This window comes from Orbicella faveolata, unplaced genomic scaffold (genome assembly GCF_042242905.1).
Source record: "Orbicella faveolata isolate gen_17 unplaced genomic scaffold, um_ofav_v1 contig_25, whole genome shotgun sequence".
Taxonomy (NCBI): Eukaryota; Metazoa; Cnidaria; class Anthozoa; order Scleractinia; family Merulinidae; genus Orbicella; species Orbicella faveolata.
Window position 1 is genome coordinate 4,308,365 of NW_028301553.1, and position 21,029 is coordinate 4,329,393.

At 38.0% G+C, this 21,029-nt stretch overlaps 1 protein-coding gene and 1 long non-coding RNA gene across 2 annotated transcripts; one reads left to right on the forward strand and one right to left on the reverse strand.

The window, feature by feature from the left end:
- Positions 1-1,685: 1,685 nt before the first annotated feature.
- LOC149108645 (uncharacterized) lies at positions 1,686-3,718 on the reverse strand. Its single transcript, XR_016208848.1, has 2 exons — positions 3,628-3,718; positions 1,686-1,966 (listed from the first exon to the last, which is right to left on the reverse strand). It is a non-coding gene; the product is annotated as an uncharacterized LOC149108645 (long non-coding RNA).
- Positions 3,719-17,560: 13,842 nt separating this feature from the next.
- LOC149108646 (molecular chaperone MKKS-like) lies at positions 17,561-20,339 on the forward strand. The gene is made up of 3 exons (XM_089294784.1): positions 17,561-17,682; positions 18,745-18,924; positions 19,740-20,339. The coding sequence occupies exons 1-3, from the start codon at positions 17,567-17,569 to the stop codon at positions 20,074-20,076; spliced, it is 633 nt and encodes a 210-aa protein (XP_089150910.1). The 5' UTR covers positions 17,561-17,566; the 3' UTR covers positions 20,077-20,339.
- Positions 20,340-21,029: the final 690 nt, after the last annotated feature.

Here is a 21,029-nt window from a genome sequence, read left to right on the forward strand (position 1 = left end):
CAAGATGACTCTTTTTCCCTCCTTGCTCCTCCCCAGAGGAGGTAGCAGAGAGCAAGATGACTCTTTTTCCCTCCTTGCTCCTCCCCAGAGGAGGTAGCAGGGAGCAAGATGACTCTTTTTCCCTCCTTGCTCCTCCCCAGAGGAGGTAGCAGGGAGCAAGATGACTCTTTTTCCCTCCTTGCTCCTCCCCAGAGGAGGTAGCAGGGAGCAAGATGACTCTTTTTCCCTCCTTGCTCCTCCCCAGAGGAGGTAGCAGGGAGCAAGATGACTCTTTTTCCCTCCTTGCTCCTCCCCAGAGGAGGTAGCAGGGAGCAAGATGACTCTTTTTCCCTCCTTGCTCCTCCCCAGAGGAGGTAGCAGGGAGCAAGATGACTCTTTTTCCCTCCTTGCTCCTCCCCAGAGGAGGTAGCAGGGAGCAAGATGACTCTTTTTCCCTCCTTGCTCCTCCCCAGAGGAGGTAGCAGGGAGCAAGATGACTCTTTTTCCCTCCTTGCTCCTCCCCAGAGGAGGTAGCAGGGAGCAAGATGACTCTTTCCATGGTTAATTTATTCATATATTCAATTTAGGTAATGACTCCAGAAATCGTAATAAAGAAGGTGGAAATGCTTTTATTATTGTCCTTTACTTTGCTTGGAAGGAGAATTACTTTGCATTTAAATTTAGTTGAATCCAAGATACAGTTTTTATCCCTTAAGCGGAGCGCATTGCCTTAAGAAAATCGTCAGTGAGAGATACCCCTACACGATATTTCGGGCACAGTGGTTTATCTTTTGTCCAAAATTCCCCACTATATTACCGGGGAATATTGTTAGAAGAGCATTAATTTCTGTTCCTCAAACCTCCACTCCACTGAATGAAACAATCACGCGTGAGGAATAAATTTCTTTTATAATCCTTTACTTTTTTAGGAAGGAGATTTGGAGGGAAGTATATGTCTTAACCATAATCTCTTAATCTTTCCTTTTAAAGTCAAAAGTGGTTACATTTTCAGTAAAACTTCCTCCCAAAGTAATTTTCTTTAAGATGGTCAAGGTTTAGGAAACGGCTGAAAGACTAGACTGCTTATTTATGCCCATAGTGTCGACACAGTGTAGTTTAGTCTTACCGCTACTTCTTAACCTTTAACCCTCTCAGAGAAAGGTACTTTGGGAGGAAGTCTACCTCATATTACAACCCCTTTTTGAACTTTAAAGGGCGAGTGGAGGATTATGGATGAGAGTTAAACTTCCTCTCCAAATATTCTCTCCAGGAAAGTAAAGGATTATGGACGAGATTTAGTCCTCCTTCGCGATTGTTTCATTCAGGGGAGTGGGGGTTTTGGGGGACAGGAATTAAGACTCTTCGAACAATCTTCCCCTGTAAGATGGTGGGGGATTTTTGGCCGAAGATAAACTACTGTGCACAATGGCTCGTGTAGGGGTATCTCCCGATTTTTTTATTATCTGACGATTTTTTTCTGGCATTGCCCTCTTCTTTGGGAATGAGCTATGTTCATTGGATTAAACCGAATTTAAATGCAAAGTAAAGGACAACGACACAGGTTTAACCGCACTCACCTTTCTGGTTCTGCGGCATATTTTTTTCTACAGCTATTTTCTAAATAATATTTTATCACAGGAAGGTGTAAGAGCTTATTGGATTCTAGTCTTTAATTTGCTCTTTGCACCTTCCTTACATCAGCTAAGTTTACTTTCGTTATTTGCGAAAATCTCTATCTTTTTATTCTTCCCTCATACAGACTTGATATTATATATATTCACGTCCGCTTCATTTGTTAATCAACTATTCCATCGTAACTTACTATGAGGATCGACAGATTTACGATAAACGGAGTACAGGTGCTTTTCTTAAAGTTTATTTCCAAGTTCAAAGAGAATTTATTTGAAAGTGTTTCTGCATTTGTCTTTTAGCCAGTTGTTCGCTGTGGTGTATCATTGTTCACTTTCTTTACTATTCCTCAGGCTACCTGTTGATCGAATCAAATATTAACAGTTCATCAGAATGTGTCACGCAGAATCAACATGTATTATTATGCGCTGAACTGTCGGAGTGAGGGTGCTGCTGCGACACCCTCCTACTCGTTCTATATTTTCTTTCCAAATAAAGCTTACTGTGCTTACATACATAATGAAATGTTCACAAGATAACGTTAGCTTTTGGCTTCAGAAAAAAATAAACAAATACTAAGCAAAATAAACTAGTCGTTTAAATATAGAACTCTTACTAAATGATTGCCAATTAAATCTCTACACTTTAAAACGTCACCATAGTGTTATCGAGCGCAGAATGAACTGTCTTTTGAGTCCATCTTTCAGCTTTGTCCCAGCGATTATCAGTTTTTTTTCTAAAATTTCGAGTGCTGTGACAGCAAATGGCCTTGTTTCACTGAGCCTTCTGGAGAATTTGATTATCCATTCAATATTTCTAAATCCTCTTCCGAAACTTCGGCGAGACGAGAAAAAATGTCCCTATTTTGCAGACTATCTTCAACCACTGAATAGTAATGGCTGATCGTACAAGGTATACCTTAGCCAATCAAAATGCAGTATTGCATTAGTATAATCCGGTAGATTTGTACTAATGATAAACAGATTACTGTACCGTTGTCAAGCACAATAACTGTTGGTTATTAATTCTTATATAATGATCAAGAGTGATCACAATAAAACGTTTTCATGAAATCATTATGAAGACTGATTGACTTTGTGAATTCTTTTGTTAGAAAACATTTTTGGACCTAGAAATTTTAAAGTTAAAATTGTAAATTTCATTTTCAAAGTTAAAACTTTAACTTTGCAGCAACTATTTACTTCTGCTGGCATGTTGACACGACCTTGTTTCCTTACTTATGATCAACAACACGCTTTGCCTCCATCTGAACCAGTAGGGAAGAAATGACTTGCATTTAATGTCTTTTTTCAGGTTTTCTGAACTGTACTTAACAAATCTTAAGAAAGAAACTGACATATTCATTTCCACTTGTCTTATTCGCATCCTTGGATGGGCCGTGGCTCAATATTTCTCTGCAAACTGAAGTCGAGTGATACAAAACTTAAGCCCTGCTCCGCTGTGTTAATACTTGGTTGGATTATCGCTTACAGAAAACAGCACCTCTTGTCAAAGATAGTTTTTTATGTTTTTGGTATCCTTAAAGGGACACAGTCGGCTTTGGGACCGCGCTGACCTGGACACTAGTTTTCTCACTTTGAAAAAGTTCACCTCAACCTGAAATCAAAGATACTCGTCGAGTACATCTAGAAATCCGCTTCAATCTTCGCAGTGTTTTGCTTGATTTTCAATCGTTTACTGAAAAACCTGTTTTTGAGTGGGCTTTTGCTCATCCTATGTTTTGTATCATATTTGGTTAAAAACAGTATGGATCGTGTCTCTGTGATATGCAAATTAACTATGAAATCAGATGGTATCTAATGCGCATGTGCTCCAGCTGACTGTGTCCCTTTAACTTTTAATAGGGTACCACTGATTCATGCTTCAAAAGTATTCATATTATTGATAAAAGAACGTAAAACCGAAAAATCAAAAACAAAGCCTTTCCAGTCTTTTCAAGGTACTGGACGTTTTTTTAAGCTTTTCGAAATATATGAACTGATTATGTCGTTCTCAAACCTTTTTATCAGCCTAGCGTTTTTGTCAGTAGTCCGACATCACCAAGTCCAATTACATCCTTTACAGGGACAGGATCCGGTACTTCTTTTTTTATTAGGCTACGTCGGTCCTTGCAAATTGACCTTGTGTTTTCACTGCTTACCAAAGCGTGGCTTATAACTACCATAGTACACTTGCCTGCCAAGGAGTTGAAAAACAAATATTGCTTCGGAAACAACATCAAAACTCGATCTGCTATTACCGACCAGCTAAGAAATAGACTGACAAATGCGGGGTAAAAATACAACCTTTATCAGCAATGATGTGAAATGATTTCCTGCTGCAAATTATTAACGACCTGTTAACATGTCCACGACTAAATTTCCTCACGGTTACGTGTTTGATTCTCGGTTCCAGTTTCTTATAGGTCATCGATACAATTTCAAGCATATCCTTAAGACAGTTGCATTTGTTCAAATCATAGTTAACAGAGGGAATGGTTAAGGATCCCAGCAAACATCAAAAAAGCAAACAAACAGGCTAAGAGTTATGTTGGAAGGTCTTTGACCCTGTACATCTTTTTGTTTTATGCTCCTAGACTGTGCATGAATTACGTAATCGCAATATTTCTATTGGTTAGCTGTATGAGCACACATAACAACTTTTTGTATTTTTCCAGATTTTGGGCAGGGTCAACCTCCCTCCCCCGCCCCAAACAGCCAACAAAAACATACAACAAAGAAATTTGCCATGATTCATAATCATTTCCCTCTATTAACCATGTTCAAATGTATCGTGTTTAAGTACTTTCTTATCTCACTTTAATTATTAATTGCCTTAATTGCCAATGCGTCTCGAAACAGTATTTAGGTCAATGCTCTTTCCAGTATCTTGATAAAGTGAAAACATTGGAAACTGACGCAGATCAATATAAATAACTAAACTTGGTAAACTAGATGATTTATCACCACATACTGCATATATGTTTTATTACTATACCGCATTTATAATTTGATGAACATGGAAAGAGACGCTCTCAGTTAACCTTCACCCTTTGCAGGTTCTAAAATTTGTTTCATTTTTAAGAACTCCATATAAGAGATAAAAAGGATAGACGAATATGATTAAAATTCAAAAGGTTTGTTCAAAAGTTCCAAAGCAAAAATTAAACCTTAATGATAATTATGTCTTGAAACCTTTCCTCAGGAATACTGCTTGTAAATACTTCTTGTAAAATCACGGTTCCTGCACTAAGTGAGACTAGTTTCTAACTTCTGATAATAACGTTTTCCAATGCAATAACTTTGTACTAATCTTCCTTATGTCGAATCGATGTAAAACTTTTACACTGAGTTGCTAAAATGAGCTTAGATCAGGAGCCATAATCGGGGACGGAGGCCGTAAGCACGCGCCATTTCTAGTATTGGGGCTGTCCCTATGATATGGGACAATTTTTCTATTTTTAGAACAAATTGCGCCATCGTGTGCGGAAAGCGCGCGTACACGCTGCGAGGATTTTTGCGGTTGTAGCGCGGGGGCAATGGCATCCGAAATTCCAGACATGTTTTATGCTTTTGGCCCACAACTCGATACGTTTATGTCTGTTGGAATTTTGCTCAAATATTTTCGTCGTAAGCTGCTCCAATTCGACTGAAGTAAGGCAGTGTCGAATTTAGGTATGTCCCGTTTTATATCACTCAGACCAAGTTGTGTTCCGCTGCTTCGTTTACAAGAGTTCCACATTACTCCACTATAAATTTCACATATGCTGAAGATTAACAGCTTTTCCGTAACACAGCAAAAAAACTGGTTGGAAAAATTTGGATATTGCAGCGTTTTAGGACTTCAAAGTTTCCCTCCTCTTGCCACACGCTTGGGGGATTTCGCCAGAGTCTATCGCCACCGAAAAGTAGTAAGCAATTGCAAGTTTGCATTTCGCCTGAATTGTAAGTAACACTTGATATTTCATCAAGGCCCAATAAGTTTACGTCTGTAGACACGGCTAGGCTTTGGTTGTGTAAACATTCGATAAATTGTCTGTTGTCGATGAATAAGAGCGCCCGCCGATCCGTGCTTTTTGCAGTCAGTAAACATGACCAATTGGACTTCCGCAATAATATCTCTAGTTTTTAAATATGTTCAAGGTTGATAAATGTTTGAGAACATATTAAACTGCTTAGCTGAAAATATGTGAATACGGCAGGAATAATCACCAAAGTTACGATGACGTTTTCTTTAATCAACTCGAATAACGATTTCGATTTTGTTGGCTGAGTTATCAAAACTCCTTGTCTATTTTATTTTCGCAGCTCACGTAGGGGCCAAACCACCCCCCTAATGTTTCATGAAGGCTATATTTGCTTGGTTTATATATTTCTGAACCAAGTTTGGCAGATGAACTTTCTTTGTTCTCCAGTTTATTTTAATTTGGAAGTTGTGACAAAATGTCAGATTATGACGTCATAATTGATGACGTCACCAAAACGTGCTATAATTTTTTGTAAAATCTGGTGTAAAGATTATATCATTGGAAAGGCTTTGCCTTGAGGAGTAAAATGCTGGAAACCGTTTTTTGCTATGATGATTATTTTTTGAGATATGGTAAATTAATTTTTTTTTGCTTTCCCCCCCCGGAATTTGCTTAACCATACTGTCCTTCTTAAGTCAGTCTCTCTGGTTTATTTTTTTCAGTCTTTTTCTAGGAAGGCTAATAATCTAGAAAAATAGAAAGCTTGATGTTGTCAAAAATCGTATGGTTTTAGAAATTTGATTTTCGGCTTTGTTAGGATAGTATTAACAGTAAAAAAACGGGTGACGTCACAGCATCACGAGCCAGAGCTAACCGGAAGCTAAAAAATTCGCCAGGTCCGGTTGCTATGGGGTGATGTCATTTATCTGTTAGGTTACTGTCATCGCAAGACTTTTGCGGTTCTATTGTGGTTAGCGATAATTGCTTTCAGTGAGAGTAATTGTGTACAAAAGTAACCTGGTTATTTTCAGATATGATCTGGCCACACAATTGATATTTTATAATAAATTTTCATAACGCGGGAATATTGCGCGATCATATATAAAAAAGACTTCGACTTCGAATGAACCCGTCATCGGTCGTTGAAAACGGACACAAAACGAGATGTGCCTCTCAGTTAGAAGATATGGTGTCTCTCTGACGCATTTGTGCGAAATTGAGCCAGTTTCCAATCGAATTTGCCTCGAGGAGTTAAAGGAGGCGCGTGGGTTTTCTTTCACGGGAAGGGAAACAAAGGAGCTGCCCTGACTATACATTTGGATTGGTTTTCGCTTAAACCATAAAACAGTCGTTGAAAACCAAACGAAACCGCCAGCCACGATTGATTTATACATGAATTTATTCGTCCAAGAACGACGGAGAGAACCAGAAAGTGTTTTCAGCTTGCGCTGCCCGTGACCAACCTCCCAGAGCATCGAATCAAGACAACAGCTTCAAAACTCAACAAGCAAACGCACCAAGTTAAGTCTTCCGATTAATATTTCATTTATATCATAACTTACACCCATTGTCATGCTTTTAGATTGTATGGGGACTAGATAGCTACTAAAATGTTAAATCACTATTTTCATTCGTGGGTTAGACCCTAGACTGAAGTCCAGTGCACACCAGTTTTCTGAAAGACGAATCCAGATATATAGTAAAATCACCATGTAGCCACATATTATATATCTGCTCTGGTTTGCCCACGCAAACGTCCTCGTAGTATTTCTACGTTACCGAGTGCTACAGGATATTTTACAAAAACCACATAATTTTTCAGTAATGCGTGACACTATAAGAAACAAAAACAACAACAAAATCGTCATTTTTCCGTCGTGCGTGACATTATAGGAACATGTTACATATCCTTTCTGGTTCATCCAGACTGAAGTCCATGCAATACAGTTGCTGAGTGCTTCGGGATATGTAACAAAATCGTCATAGTTATTTTTTCCGTCGTGCGTGACGTTATAGGAACATGTTACATATCCTTTTTGGTTCACCCAGGCTGAAGTCCATGCAATACAGTTGCTGAGTGCTTCGGGATATGTAACAAAATCGTCATAGCGGCAAAGCGGCATTTATCGTAAAGAAATACATTATGTACTCGAGATTTCTATTGCTGTTGAGAGCTTTGTCATAATTTTTGAGATAATTTCCTGACTGCCATAACATTAACTGATTTTCAAAGTGTCGGCGCACATGATCTTCGAATTCGAATACTAGAAAATTCAGATTATTTTTGGAATCGCTAAGCAACAAACATGTATACAGAGAATACCCTAAACAAGTTTCAATCAGGCTTTCCGGCGGTGGAATATCTGAGAACATTTCTGACTCTCGGGCAATTGTGGGCTGTTGGGCATAGTCACTTCGCTTACTGAATAACAGTGATAACTGAGATTAGCGAAAACGTTTCATCCATACGTGCTCCGTAGCTTTACAAGAGTAAGAAATGTATCAGAAAGTCTAAGTTTTAAACTGGCGTTTGCGACCCAACCTAGAAAACACATTGTTTCAACGTTATTTTTTCTTTTAATCCAAATTTTTCACGTCAGTCGCGCGATTTCCCGAATCGTCGACTACTAAAATGTTTTGTATCTTTCTGACACGATGGAATTGTGTTACAGTAAATATAATTTCACACTTTAGGATTATGACACATTCGTGCAAAACTTGACACGTTTTGTGAAACAAAAACGATCACCGACAGGGATATGATTACACTGGAATGTTGTAAGCCACTGGATATCCCGTGGAGTTGTAGGACTAAAAGTTCTACATCTCCACGGGATCCCAGGTCTGTTTTTTGGTTGCTAAGAGCGTCTGGCTCGTTATGTTATGACGTAACAAAACTTATTTTAGCGCAATAACACTAGAGAGATAATTTTTTATTCCGATTTTCTTCTTTATTTTTGCTTTAGTCATCTGGCACATCACATGTGCAACATAGCTGCATTTGCTGGAACAAAATTACGGCTCCAATTTGGTGATTTTTCTCAAGGGGAGGACTCCATATTTTGCAGAGTTATTTTTCATATTTAAAAATGCCATATTTCATGTAATTTTTGTGATATGGACAAATTTTTTTCAGGTTTCAACTCCCCTTGATGTCCTCTTTCCAACACATTGTACAAAATATGCATATTAAAAACTTCAAAAGTGGCAAGAAACATGACGTCATCACTGTGACGTCACAACTTTGACATTTACTGACATTTTTCACATAAATATAATTGGCAATAGGTCTCCTGCTCTTCTGCCAAGTTTGGTGTAGAAAGAGTTTATATTTTTTAAGTAATGCGAAATAATGTGAAATATCCAAGAACTGATGAAACATTTGGGGGGTGGTTTGGCCCCTAGCTGTGTAAAATTTCACTACGTTGAAGAAACACACATGATAGTAGCCTTTTGGCGTTAGTGAAAATTGTTGCAGAATCTCAGCACAAAAGATAACGAAAGAAATCTTTGTCAAGATTTGTTGCCAATTAGCTACAATTGAAAACACAGACTCGGACTTTAAAGTGCACGCCCTGGAGCTACTTGTACGCGTCAGACGTTCCTTCCAAAACTTGCCAAACGAGCAGAAATAATAAGAAACTATCAAAAACAGGTTTTGGTTATGATTAAGCACTGTTTGAGAAATTCACAAATTACCTCGATACCAGAGTAGAGAGATTTCTTACATAAACTTTATTCTTTAGACAACATCCAGGCGAGAACCCATGACATGTGCGTGGATCCGCGCGGATGTATGTCCGAGTCAGGGTGGCGCAATTTGTTCTAAAAATAGCAAAAGTGCCCCATATCATTAGGTGCGCGCAGATCCCGAGACTTATGGTCTCCGTCCCCGGTTATGGCTCTTGCTTAGATTGAAGATTGTTTATTTTTTACGGAAAACGACATTCCAAGGAAGCGGGAGACTGCGCGTGCAGCAATTAACATACTATGTAAATTCAAAGCTTTCTAAAGTTTTCGATTCTATTTTATCTATTTTCTATTTCACTATTACATTTCATAAGTGTAAACAGTAGTTTTGATACCTTTTGACCTGTGTACTTGTTTTATTTATCTATTTTTCTCTGGGTCCATTTTTATTTATTTATTTATTTATTTATTTTTATTTATTTATTTATTTTTTTTTGCTGTTTGTTTCAAAATGTTTCGACCATTACTTCAGTTTATCATTACAGCTACCCTGAGAGACTAGCGTCACATATTTATTCTAGCTGGAATGTTATTTGTTTGCTGTTTGCTTGAATACTGACACAAAAACTTTATTCACATGCAACAAACTGTTGTTTTCTTGAGAAAAAGAAAATACTCAAACTACACTTTGAAATCTATGTCAGTGAAACATCGCTACATCGAAAACGTGACATTTCTGTAAAGGCTTGAGCCCACTTGTGCCCGGACACATGCAAGTACGTATCGAAACCAAACAACGCTCGTAAATATTTTCAGCCACCTGTTCTCTGTTCTAAACGTTACTTTTCCATGTTAAATGGTGTAGCAAGACACTAATTTGCCCTAGGCGATGATATTTTTTCATTCACCTCCATGTTTAACACTGTACTTATATCAGTTACACAGACGAAAAAGTAGTGCATGTTTATATAGATTGGTCAAGCTTCGAACATTGATGACCGAAAAATGATCGTGTTTGGCAAAGCGCAATTAGAATTGTCATGCCGATAAAGTCATGAGCTCTATCAGTCGTTATAAATTAAGTTGCTGTTCGTTCTTGAATGCCTGACAATACTATTTTAAAACACATTTGATTTTGAGTAATTCCTTCTCTAAATGAATCGCCTTTAAAGTTCATTTGCGGCCTCGTATAAGGAAAGCATTGTTCGCACTGCAAATTATCATTGTACTATTAAACTGGAATTGTTCTCGTAAATTGTCGTACATGCTTCTCTGTCTGCAGCGTAAGTGGATCACTTCCTTAAATCTTCGTTCGCAAAGCCAAGCCGAGAGTAAGCTGAAATGCTACGTTAGAATCTTTGTTTTTCACAATGTTTATATCAAAATAAATTTGTAACAATTTCTAGTACCAGCACCACGTTTTTATTCTGTTAAATTTGAATTCAAAATGTTAGGAAAAAGCACTTCAATTTTGCATTGCGGAGAATATTCGGCCGTTTCAAGTTGTCCTTAAAATAATAAATTGCGATGTTCAACCTTCCACTTCAGTCTCGTACTCAAAATATTAATTTTCCCAATTGATTGTCATACATTTCTTTTGTTGTTAGTTTATGAATTTGGTAACATTGCCTTTGTAACATACTTGACAACGCAACGAGGTACGATGTTATATTTTGATCACTCTTGGACTGAATCCGTTAATGGTAAACGACTAGAGAAACAAGAAAACGACTTATCTGAAGTAAGATATTTCCAGGCCAGGGTCCAAGAGCCAGTACACTGCTATCCAAAATGACTACACATTTCTTTGAAAGGGCATTAAACCTAGAAAGAAAGGAAACATCAACAAAATAGCTGGTTAATATTGATTGTATCACTTAACACTTACTGTTTTCACAATGTTCTTACGAAGGTTATAATAATTAACACCAGCATGTTTTATTCTGTAACTTTGATTCCATTATGTTACTGGACAAGTCTCCAATCTTCAAGTAAAATTCTTCTTACTAGTTACAATATATCCTGATTCCAATATTTTCTCTCCAACTGAAATGCTTATAACAAGGGTCAGGAAGGCATTTATATGGTCAGACTCTGATCACTCTTTGGACTGAAACCGTTCAATGGTAAACAGAGAAGAAAACGACTTACCTGAAAAAAGGTGTTTTTCTGGCTGTCAACTTGAACCAGGCTTCGAGAGCTTACACACTTTGATCCAGCATGGCTACACTTTCTATTGAAACGATGTTTGCATTCAACCTGGTGATAAAAAGAGCAGAAAACAACAAATTAAATTACTTTTCAACGATTATCGGATCTCCAGTTGTGTTAATTTCGAATATTTGCCCCTAAATACACATTTACAGTGCTTTTCTAAAGCTTTACTTTATTGAAATTGATGAACAAATCTCTCGCAATCGTGTACTTTTATGAATTCGTTCGGACATCAGGACAATTCCTCGTTGCCCAACCGGTATGTAAGAGTTTATGGGTTCGAATCCCGTCACGGACGGAGATGTTCAATTCTTTGTCCCAAACTCACCACACGATCAAAATTTCATCTTTCACTACTCCCGATTAGATTTCTCTACAGGATACTTGGAATGACACAGTTATTAAAGTGGTCGACGACAAATTCAAGTAAAATAAGGAAAGGGTGAACTTATCTGAATTAAGATTTTTCCAATATGTCATATATAGTGCACCAGCGTTCAAGAATTACACACTGCAATCCAAAATGGCCTCACTTTCTCTTCAATATCCGAGTTCACCTGGCAAAAAGGGAGATTAAACATAAAACGAACTATTTTTTTCATCAACAAATTCGAGACGTGTTTATAAATTTAATAACAGGCAATTCTGCAGTGACTTCTTAAAGCAGGTATCAATACTGTACGGTAAAATTATTTAAGAAAACACTAAATTTTTGTTGGCTGGCAAATCTCAAACAAACTTCCTGGTTCTGCCGAGGACATTAAAATAGTTAAAGATTTTCTCTGCAAGATACTTTAAAATGTATTGACATGGAAGGAGATTTTATTAACTTTAGACTGAAACCGAAAAAAAAGCAAAATTTGAGGTGCTGGACTTATTGTAGAGAAAAAGCGTTTCCAGCCATTAGCAAGCAATGAACTACTGATTGAAACCACCGAGTCCAAGAGCTAACGAAGTTGTTTTTCTTGCATTGGCGAATTTTCAGTCCTTCGTTTCATAAATTTTCCAGAAACCAAGTGAGGCAAGGTGCAAATAAATTTCTAACACCGGCAAAAAATATTTTATGAACGTTACTGCTGAGCTTTGGTGGTACATTTAGACAACATTTCTCAGTTAATGAATAGAAAACTGCGAAGATAATATCTGGTCTATCTGAACCAAGATGTTTGCAATACTTACATTGTACCAAAGAACATTAGAGCCACGCACTGTCGTACAAAATGGACTTGTTTTCTCTCAGCATATCGTTTTTAAAACCTGCATGAAAAAGAAAAGAGGAAGCTTTGATACACAGACTTTTAAAAACTGCGTTAGGCTTAGGAATTTGGTCAAAAAAATGCAGAGCTAACGGTTCACAGAGACATTTAAAGCATAAATACTACTCAGACAGCGTTTAAACGCACAAAGCAGTATAAACTTATTATTTTTTTGCTACATGAAGACAGTTTATTTGGTTGTTTCCCTCAGGATGTACCCTACATAATAAAAGAAAATCAATTATTTTCTTCCTTGGACTGATACTGTAAATGGTATAAGACAGAGGAGTTAAGAAAATGAGAACGAACTTATCTGACTATAAAATCTTTCAGATGTCGTCTACTTGCATCGAAGCGAAGGGTAAAACACTACAATCCAAAATGGCTGCATTTTCTTTCAATGCACGTGCACTCTGTGTTCAATCTTGGAAAAAAGAGAGCAAGTGTCAATAAATGAAGTAAATCTCCTTTATTCAATAGAACAGTCTTGTAGTTGTACGATGTTGCTATTTTCAGGCATATTACATTGTATTCGCTAGCCTGAAATCAAGAGACTAGAGAAATGCATTTTATAGTGGTGACTGGCTTTCTTTTCGCTCAGAAAATTTACTGAGTACAAACGTGTTAGGTCTGGGATTCTGGTGGTATATTGTATTTCGATCAATCTTGCTCTGAATTAAATCGTTTACCAGGAAAACGACGAACAAATGACAAAACTACGATGTACTTATCTGGAATCAGTCATTTCCTGTAGTCAACTACCAGGTTGCGCTAGAGCCCAAGAACTACAACCTGCAATCCAAAAAGGTTTCTGGTGCATTTTAATTTAAATTACAATACACTAGAACAAAAAAATCATAAAATTGCAGCAAGGGTCAAACTGAACCATAGCAATCAATTTATCGTGATAGCTATCTTAGTCAGAATTTTTAAATCAGACTTTGCAACAAGGTCAGATCATACTTGTAAAATAAAGATAAAGTAAAACGTTGAATTTACCTGAAATTGGAGTTGATCGCAAAATGAAGAGACTGATAAAGAGAGAACGTAGCTTCAAAGCTGAACACGGCTGCTCATAATAGACTACGAGTAGTCCCTCTTTCACTTAGTCCGTCGTGCGTGACGCGAAAGAAATTCGCGAGAGAAAAATGGCCGCACGATATCCTAGGAGCTAGGAGCGCGCGAAAGGAGGGACTACCGCCTAAGCCCAAGGGTTTGCCCTTTCACGGCCGAGTGATTTTTCGGTGTAGGATTTCTCATCTTGACGTCCTCTTATTATCGCCTGTTATCAATAGCCCAGGGAGATCTGAATAAAATTGCTCTACTCTACTCTTCAAGTAGCCAGGCAAAAACATATGCCGTGAGAAGTATATCTTCGTTCAGTGTTCGTTCAGCGAAACTGCCAAAGAAATTTTAAACAGAAGACGGCGAATGAGGCCTCTTGTAAGGATTTTCGCTGCGTCTAAAAGTTATTGCGAAAATTTCAATAGAGTTTCAACCGAGAATTTACATTATACATTATACATTATACATAGGAGATCATCCAACTGCGGTGAAATGTTTGCCGATAGCAGCGGAAAATTTCAGGTGAATGTCCGGTTTCAAGTGAGAGTCCGGATCAATCTTTCAAATGGGCGGCAGAAAGGCCAAGTTCAGTGAATTGATATTCGCTGACTTAGACAATACTGTTGAGCGGCGAAATCACTAACACGCTCGCAGTCGGGTTGGAGGCAGAAAGCTTTGCCAAACAAAACACTGGATGAATTTAAATCTTTCCAAAGCCTGTTGGCAGATTCGCAAGAACATCACGGCTTGCGAAGCGCGATTCCAACGCTTCGATTTGCTCTGGTACCGCTTCGATTTGCTCCGGTTCCAAAACATTCCTGCAAGACGTCACAGGTATCTCGAATGTTGACAACACGTTGTCAACGCGCCTAACATAAGCCAATCATATTTTGGCGTTGTGAGAGCAACGCATATAATTCAAACTCTTGGGCTTAGGCGGTAGTCCCTCCTTTCGCGCTCTCCTCGCCTCCAGGATTTCGCGCGGCCATTTTTTTCTCGCGGTTTTCTTTCGCGTCCCGCACGACGGACTAAGCGAAAGAGGGACTATTCGTAGTCTAGCTCATAATGGTTACATTTCCTTTGGGTTCCCCTCTGTTCGTCTAATGCCAGAAGGAGAGAGGAAACTGTCAAAAATATATCACCTTTGAGTTTGAGGTCTTATCAGTCGGTCAATCAGTTTGGTAGTTAGAAACCGGCCATATAACATCGGACAATATCGCCTGCATTAACAAATTTCTTAACGTTCTCTTAGGATTATTTTCTCGCCAGAATTCAACGCAAGTTTGCTCAAAATTGGTTCCATTCGTCAAGTAATTTCTGATTTCACGAAAATGTGAACAATTATGAAAACACGAGGATGAATGAAGAAAAGCCACAATACAATTATAACTCAAATCTGCCTTTATTTCTAAAATTCTAACTAAATATTTTGATATTACTTACCCGAAAATGTATCAGAAATCAATCGTGTGGCGAAGGACAAGGATGGCTGTATAACATCTCAACAAAGTCGCTCTCAAAGTAAAACCGACTAAATTAAACTCCAATTAAAACATTCACGAGCAGTAAGTTCAGCGGTTGTATGGAAACAAACTGTTCCTGCATGAGAAGAGAATTTAAATTCTCAGGGAATATTATTGACGTAACTTTAAAACTGTTCAGTCAGATCTTCATACCCTTAGCAACTCAGAGCATCGGAACAATGGACAACAAGCCGGGTCTAAAACACAGGTCACATTCCACAGGTCAAGAGTAGAAATCCTTACTCTACTGATGAATAACTATGCCAAAAGTTTCCCCTCGATCTAAAACAACATTTACGCAGAGTGCTAGGGTTAATTAGGGCTAGGAGACTGAATCTTGGTGCTGTTTATTTATCTGCAGCACAGTGACTCTGTACTCTGACTTGTGGAATGTGACCTGCAGTTCAGACCCATCGTGGACAACATTAAACAGTTACAAATACGACGAACAAGAGAGCTAGTATTTCTGAAATGTGGTATTCAGTAAGAAACTTTCAAACCCGCTATTCCGATGTGCTTGTCTAAACGAACTTGGTAATTCTTTATTCCGAAAGTTTCACACCCTCCCAGTATTCAACAATTTCTTCACTGTGTGGAGGTAAAAAATTGCTCAACGAACTGGTTATACTAAACCACTAAACTGCGGAAAAGGGCAAGCGTAGCGAAACGAGGCGAAAAGCGAACAAGGTCAAGAAATGCAAAAACGAAAGCGTATACTTATCTGCGAAGGGGAGCACATCGACGAAGATACTGGTCCACCTTCACAACACACGACGCTCTCTGACACTAAAATGAACGGGATGTCCTTTGAGACTTCCTTACATACTTGATTAAAATTCATTCCACCCACTAGAAAAGTGTTTGCTGCATCAGAATATTTCATTGAGATTTCTGTGCGTCAAACAATACAGCATACAATGATATCAATAAAAAAATATCGAATAAAGCACGCACTCAGTCGCCAGTTATTTTCTTCTACAAAAGCACAGGTATTTCAAATGAAATTCGTTGAATAGTTTTCAAGAAGTTGACTCTTGAAGTCCTTTGTGATATCACTTAAAACCCCAAGGAAAGACTGAACATGTGTCTTCGGGAGCTTGAAATTCATCGCCGCGTTTTAAATGCACAACGTGTCTTATTCTCAATTGTGGTGGCATTTTTACAGAGCCAAGCCCTGAAAACTAAAGGTGTCAGGTGTTTACCATAACAGGCACGGAAGGCAGTGCTCGGACTATTCGGTGACAACACTGGGACTCTAAAATTTTGTGAAAGCAAAAAATATAAACATATCGAAAATAATTCTGATAAATGTATTTAACATCAATTCTGTCTTGAATTCCAAACATGATTTGTTACCCACAATGCAAGGATTTGAGTTAGAGACAAAACTAGAGGTCCAGAACAATGCTTTTCTCTGACTTTCCCTTGATAAAAATAACATTTCTCTAACCAAATAAACAACAGACATGGTAACGGTTTCTAGCCTGCCCTCAGGGGCAGCCCTCCTTTCCGCCCATTCATTATGACTGACAAGTTTTTAACAAATCCTTTTTTATAGGGAAAATGTCTTTTTCCTGACCATTTCCTGACCTTTAGCAGGGTGTCTAAAAAAACTCGATTAGCGAATAGTGCAGTGGTGAACAGTCATGGATAGTGGCGAATAGTCGTCAATAGTCACCGCTTTAGTTCAGCACTGATCTGGGTTCGTTGAAACTGATCATGTGAAAAAAAAAATAAAGTAAAATAAAATAAAATACGAATGTGAGGTAAGTGCTCTGTGATTAGTTTATCAACTGAAAAGACACAAACGAGCTGCTCTGATAACCGGTCATAAAAACAACAACATCTAAGCTACATCTTGCGTTAATTGATTATCCAAACCGGTGGCGAAAGTATATGTTTGTAAGCAACTATGTCAGCATACATAGTTTAGGTCAACGGTTTATTATCAAAAGGCTCGGAGCCATTCCTGTAATTAACGTCATGTTGCAGGCAGGAGTAGGCAAAATTTCCTATTTTCTTGTCAAAAGTTTACGCAGTTGTGGAGAATACACATGGCTATACTGCATATGACCTGAATGGAGGGTAAAAGTGTTTCTTCAAGGCTGTCTACGAAAGACGAATGGACATCTCAGGTAGGCTGCCAGGAAGATACATTTTCACTTATAAGCAGCTTTTTTTTTTTTTAAAAAAAATAAACTACTTAGTAGCTGAAGCTTATATATGGTACGTATTTTCCTAATATGAGTGTTTTGAATTATATGCAGACTGCAGTGCAGCCGTTGGATGATATTAAGTTAAAGGGCTCGCTACGCGCATTGAAGGATTTAGTTCAGACAGCGCTTGGACCAAATGGAAGGTAATTTTAAGTTCTTACATATAAAATCCCTAACTATATCAATGTAAGCGTAAATTTATTGTAATAAAATAACACTCAATTCTGATTGATCCTCCCCACGTTTTAGTGGTCATTGTATTTAATTTGTTACTTGCATTGTAGCTTAGCCAATAACATGCTGTCAATCATGTTTACTGTAGTGTCGGCTGACACTATAGACCGATATATTGACCGATATATTGACCGACAGTCAGCCAATACAAGGCTGATACAAGGCCGATACCTGGCTGATGTATCGACCGAGTATCAGTCAATATATTGGTCAACAGTATCAACCTGCACCACCTAATGTAAACATGATCCCATTTTGTTAATATCCCAGGTAATGAAGGGTTTAGTCTGCTAGATACCCTGGTCCCTGGGGTTTTCTTTCTTCTTCTTCTATCACAAAAAGCCATCTTTGTGGTGGTCAAAAAGAGTGTAAAAAGACATGCACTTCAGGGCACAAATTCGACCATTGGGATATGAAGAGAGCAAGAAAACCTCTGGAATCAGGGTATCTTCTCCAAAGACCTAGCACTAAATAAAGTTTGCTGATCCATGACCTGTATTTGACTGATTTGATAATGTACATTGATGTCAAACCCAGGAGAGGGGACCCTGGCCACATGTGAGAATTTGACATCTACTACACATCATCCCACCCCTTCAATTATTTTAAATACATGACATTTGTACATGTGGGGTCCGGGCGTGAGGGTTGGGATGCTTGACTTTGTGAAAGGAGTACTGAGCTTGAAGCCTAACCATATGTCATTGTTGGATCATCTTGGGAATAAAAACCATGACAACTGTTGGAAGGGAAGGGTTTGTTTTCCGTTATGCCTCAGTTAATTTATAACTGAAGGTAGATAAATATCCATTCTGCCAGCTAGGTGGCAATGGAATCTAGTGTCACACTGTACAAAGTAATAGCTGTACAGATACAACAATAATTTCATTCAATACTTTTCACTACAATACATTTGTCTTTATTTTAAAAGCATGTGAAGTTTCCCATCTTTATACTCGTCTGATACTCAGGTTGAAGTTCTTCCAGTCATCCTCTGGTGGTCATGTGACTGTAACATCAACATCAGGCAAGATTCTTCACAGCTTGTCTGGCTTGTCACACCCCATACCAAGGTTGATACTATCTGCTGTGAAGGGCCATCTTGAAGGCTACAGTGATGGTGGTTTGAGAACAGCACTTCTCTTACTAAGGTGCCTATTAACCTACATGTAATTGCATTTCATCTATCAACACATACAACACATTGCATCCATCCATGAAGCGTAACAAATTAAGCACACAGTTTTACTTTTCAAACGTTTCAACAACACGCACCATGACTGGTACAAAGGAATTTTAAAAGAAAGATTTGTCGCGTAAGATTTTAAATTTAAATTTATCGATGACATAATTTTTTATAATATCAATTATTAAATTCTTGAATTTATGAATTTACTTCCATTTTCAACAATGTAATATTGTTATATTTTTTATTGTAAAAAAATCATTTTAATTTTATGTACTTACATTTTAGCTAGGTTGTATTTTCTTTGTTTACTTGTTTATCAATTAATTTATATTTATGTTACTTACTTTAAGAGTGGGCTTCCTGCGAGGTAGGTTTATGGCTAAGCGCAGTTGGTACTATAAATATAGAATTGTCTTTAACCTACATTGAAAGTTTTGTCTGTTATGTAACACATGCAAAAATGTTAAATTATATTTCTCTTTCAAAGATGAAACTAGTAAGATGAAAGCCCCATATTTGGTACAGAACATGTAAAAAAAATGTAATGTAGTTGGAATGATTGCCACAACAACTTGCTCACACCTTGGGTTTAACACCTTAAAAAAAGGTGGAAAGAAACGCTTTGAAAGTAGAGAGTTGTATGAGACCTCATATAATCTTGCAATAATTATAGTCAGGGACCAAATCTTCTAGTTTATCTTTTTTTGTAGAATACTGTTACTGGTAATTGTAGAGGTGTGCATAGATTTATTGATCCTTATTGTTTCTCTGTTATAGTCTGATACAGTCATCCCTTGATCTGCCTGTCCCAAGAGCCCTCATCACTCAGATCAGTCAACATTCACTGCAAGTCATTACCAGTCACCTACAGTCATGTCGATGGAAAATGAACATTGATATTGGTAACATGAAGACCATGCTGTCCATTGTAAACAGCATAATTGGAACAAAGCCTGTTTGTCGTCTTAGTGAATCTGACAAACAGTATTTAAGTGTGCTCGTCATCAAGGTACAGGATTTAATATTTTTTGTGTGTTTATCTAGCGGTGGATACATGTTCAAGGTGCCAATGCACTCACTTAAGTACAAGTTTTTATTAATACCTCAAACATGACTTACACAAGCTAAAGAGATATAACTACCCAGGCCAGTGCTTCAATCATTGAATGTTTGTTAACATGCTATATGGTGGCTTTACTAATAGACTCAAACTTAGAAAGACACATGTTTGATGTGAAATTTGACTCTGATCAGGGATGGTAATAAGAGGACGTAAGTGGTGTTAACTTGTGAGAATCGTTACAAGCTTATTGCATGCAAATTATAAAGAAAATCTAATGACTTTATTTTCTACAAATAAACAAAACCGATTTTAAAGGCCTGTTTATATTTATTCATGTTGCCATGGCAACGGCACATTCGTCAGCTTAACCATCAAAGAACCAAAGTTTGTGTTGTAAACTTGCTTGCTGCCATTTTTGGCGACCGAGGGATCAAGGGTTTTAGAGAAAAAAGTGAATGAAACAAAGGTATCAAAAACTGTGTTCAGCCACCTTAAAGTGCACCTAACCCCAAAAATATTTTTTCGCTAAAATGAATCCACTTACTGTTAAAACTAATTCGGCGAAAAAATTTTTGAATTTGGTTGAATCCTCAATTTGCTATGGCCCGCCGAAAACGCGAAAATCGCCCTAAATCGGCGCCATTTTGTTTCACGACCGAGTTCTGGGGGGGAATGGGTCCAGCGGCAGTTGTGACGTCTACCCAGGAACGAAACGTGTTTCGCCGCTAGTCATTTCACTGTAGTGGCTGTGTTGCTCGTGAAGAATTTGCAGCTAAAATGCCTACGAGGTGTGTTGCAGGCGGTTGCAGCAACACCCCAGACTTAGAAAATGGAATAGCGCTTCACTGTATTCCATATTTTGGTGACGATCGGCCACAAGCGAAAAAAAGACGAAAAACGTGGGTGGACTTTGTAAAGCAAGAGAGAGCGAAGTGGGAGCCTTCGAAGAACTCGGCCATCTGTTCAGTGCACTTCAAGCCAGAAGATTTCCACCTCAGGTATGA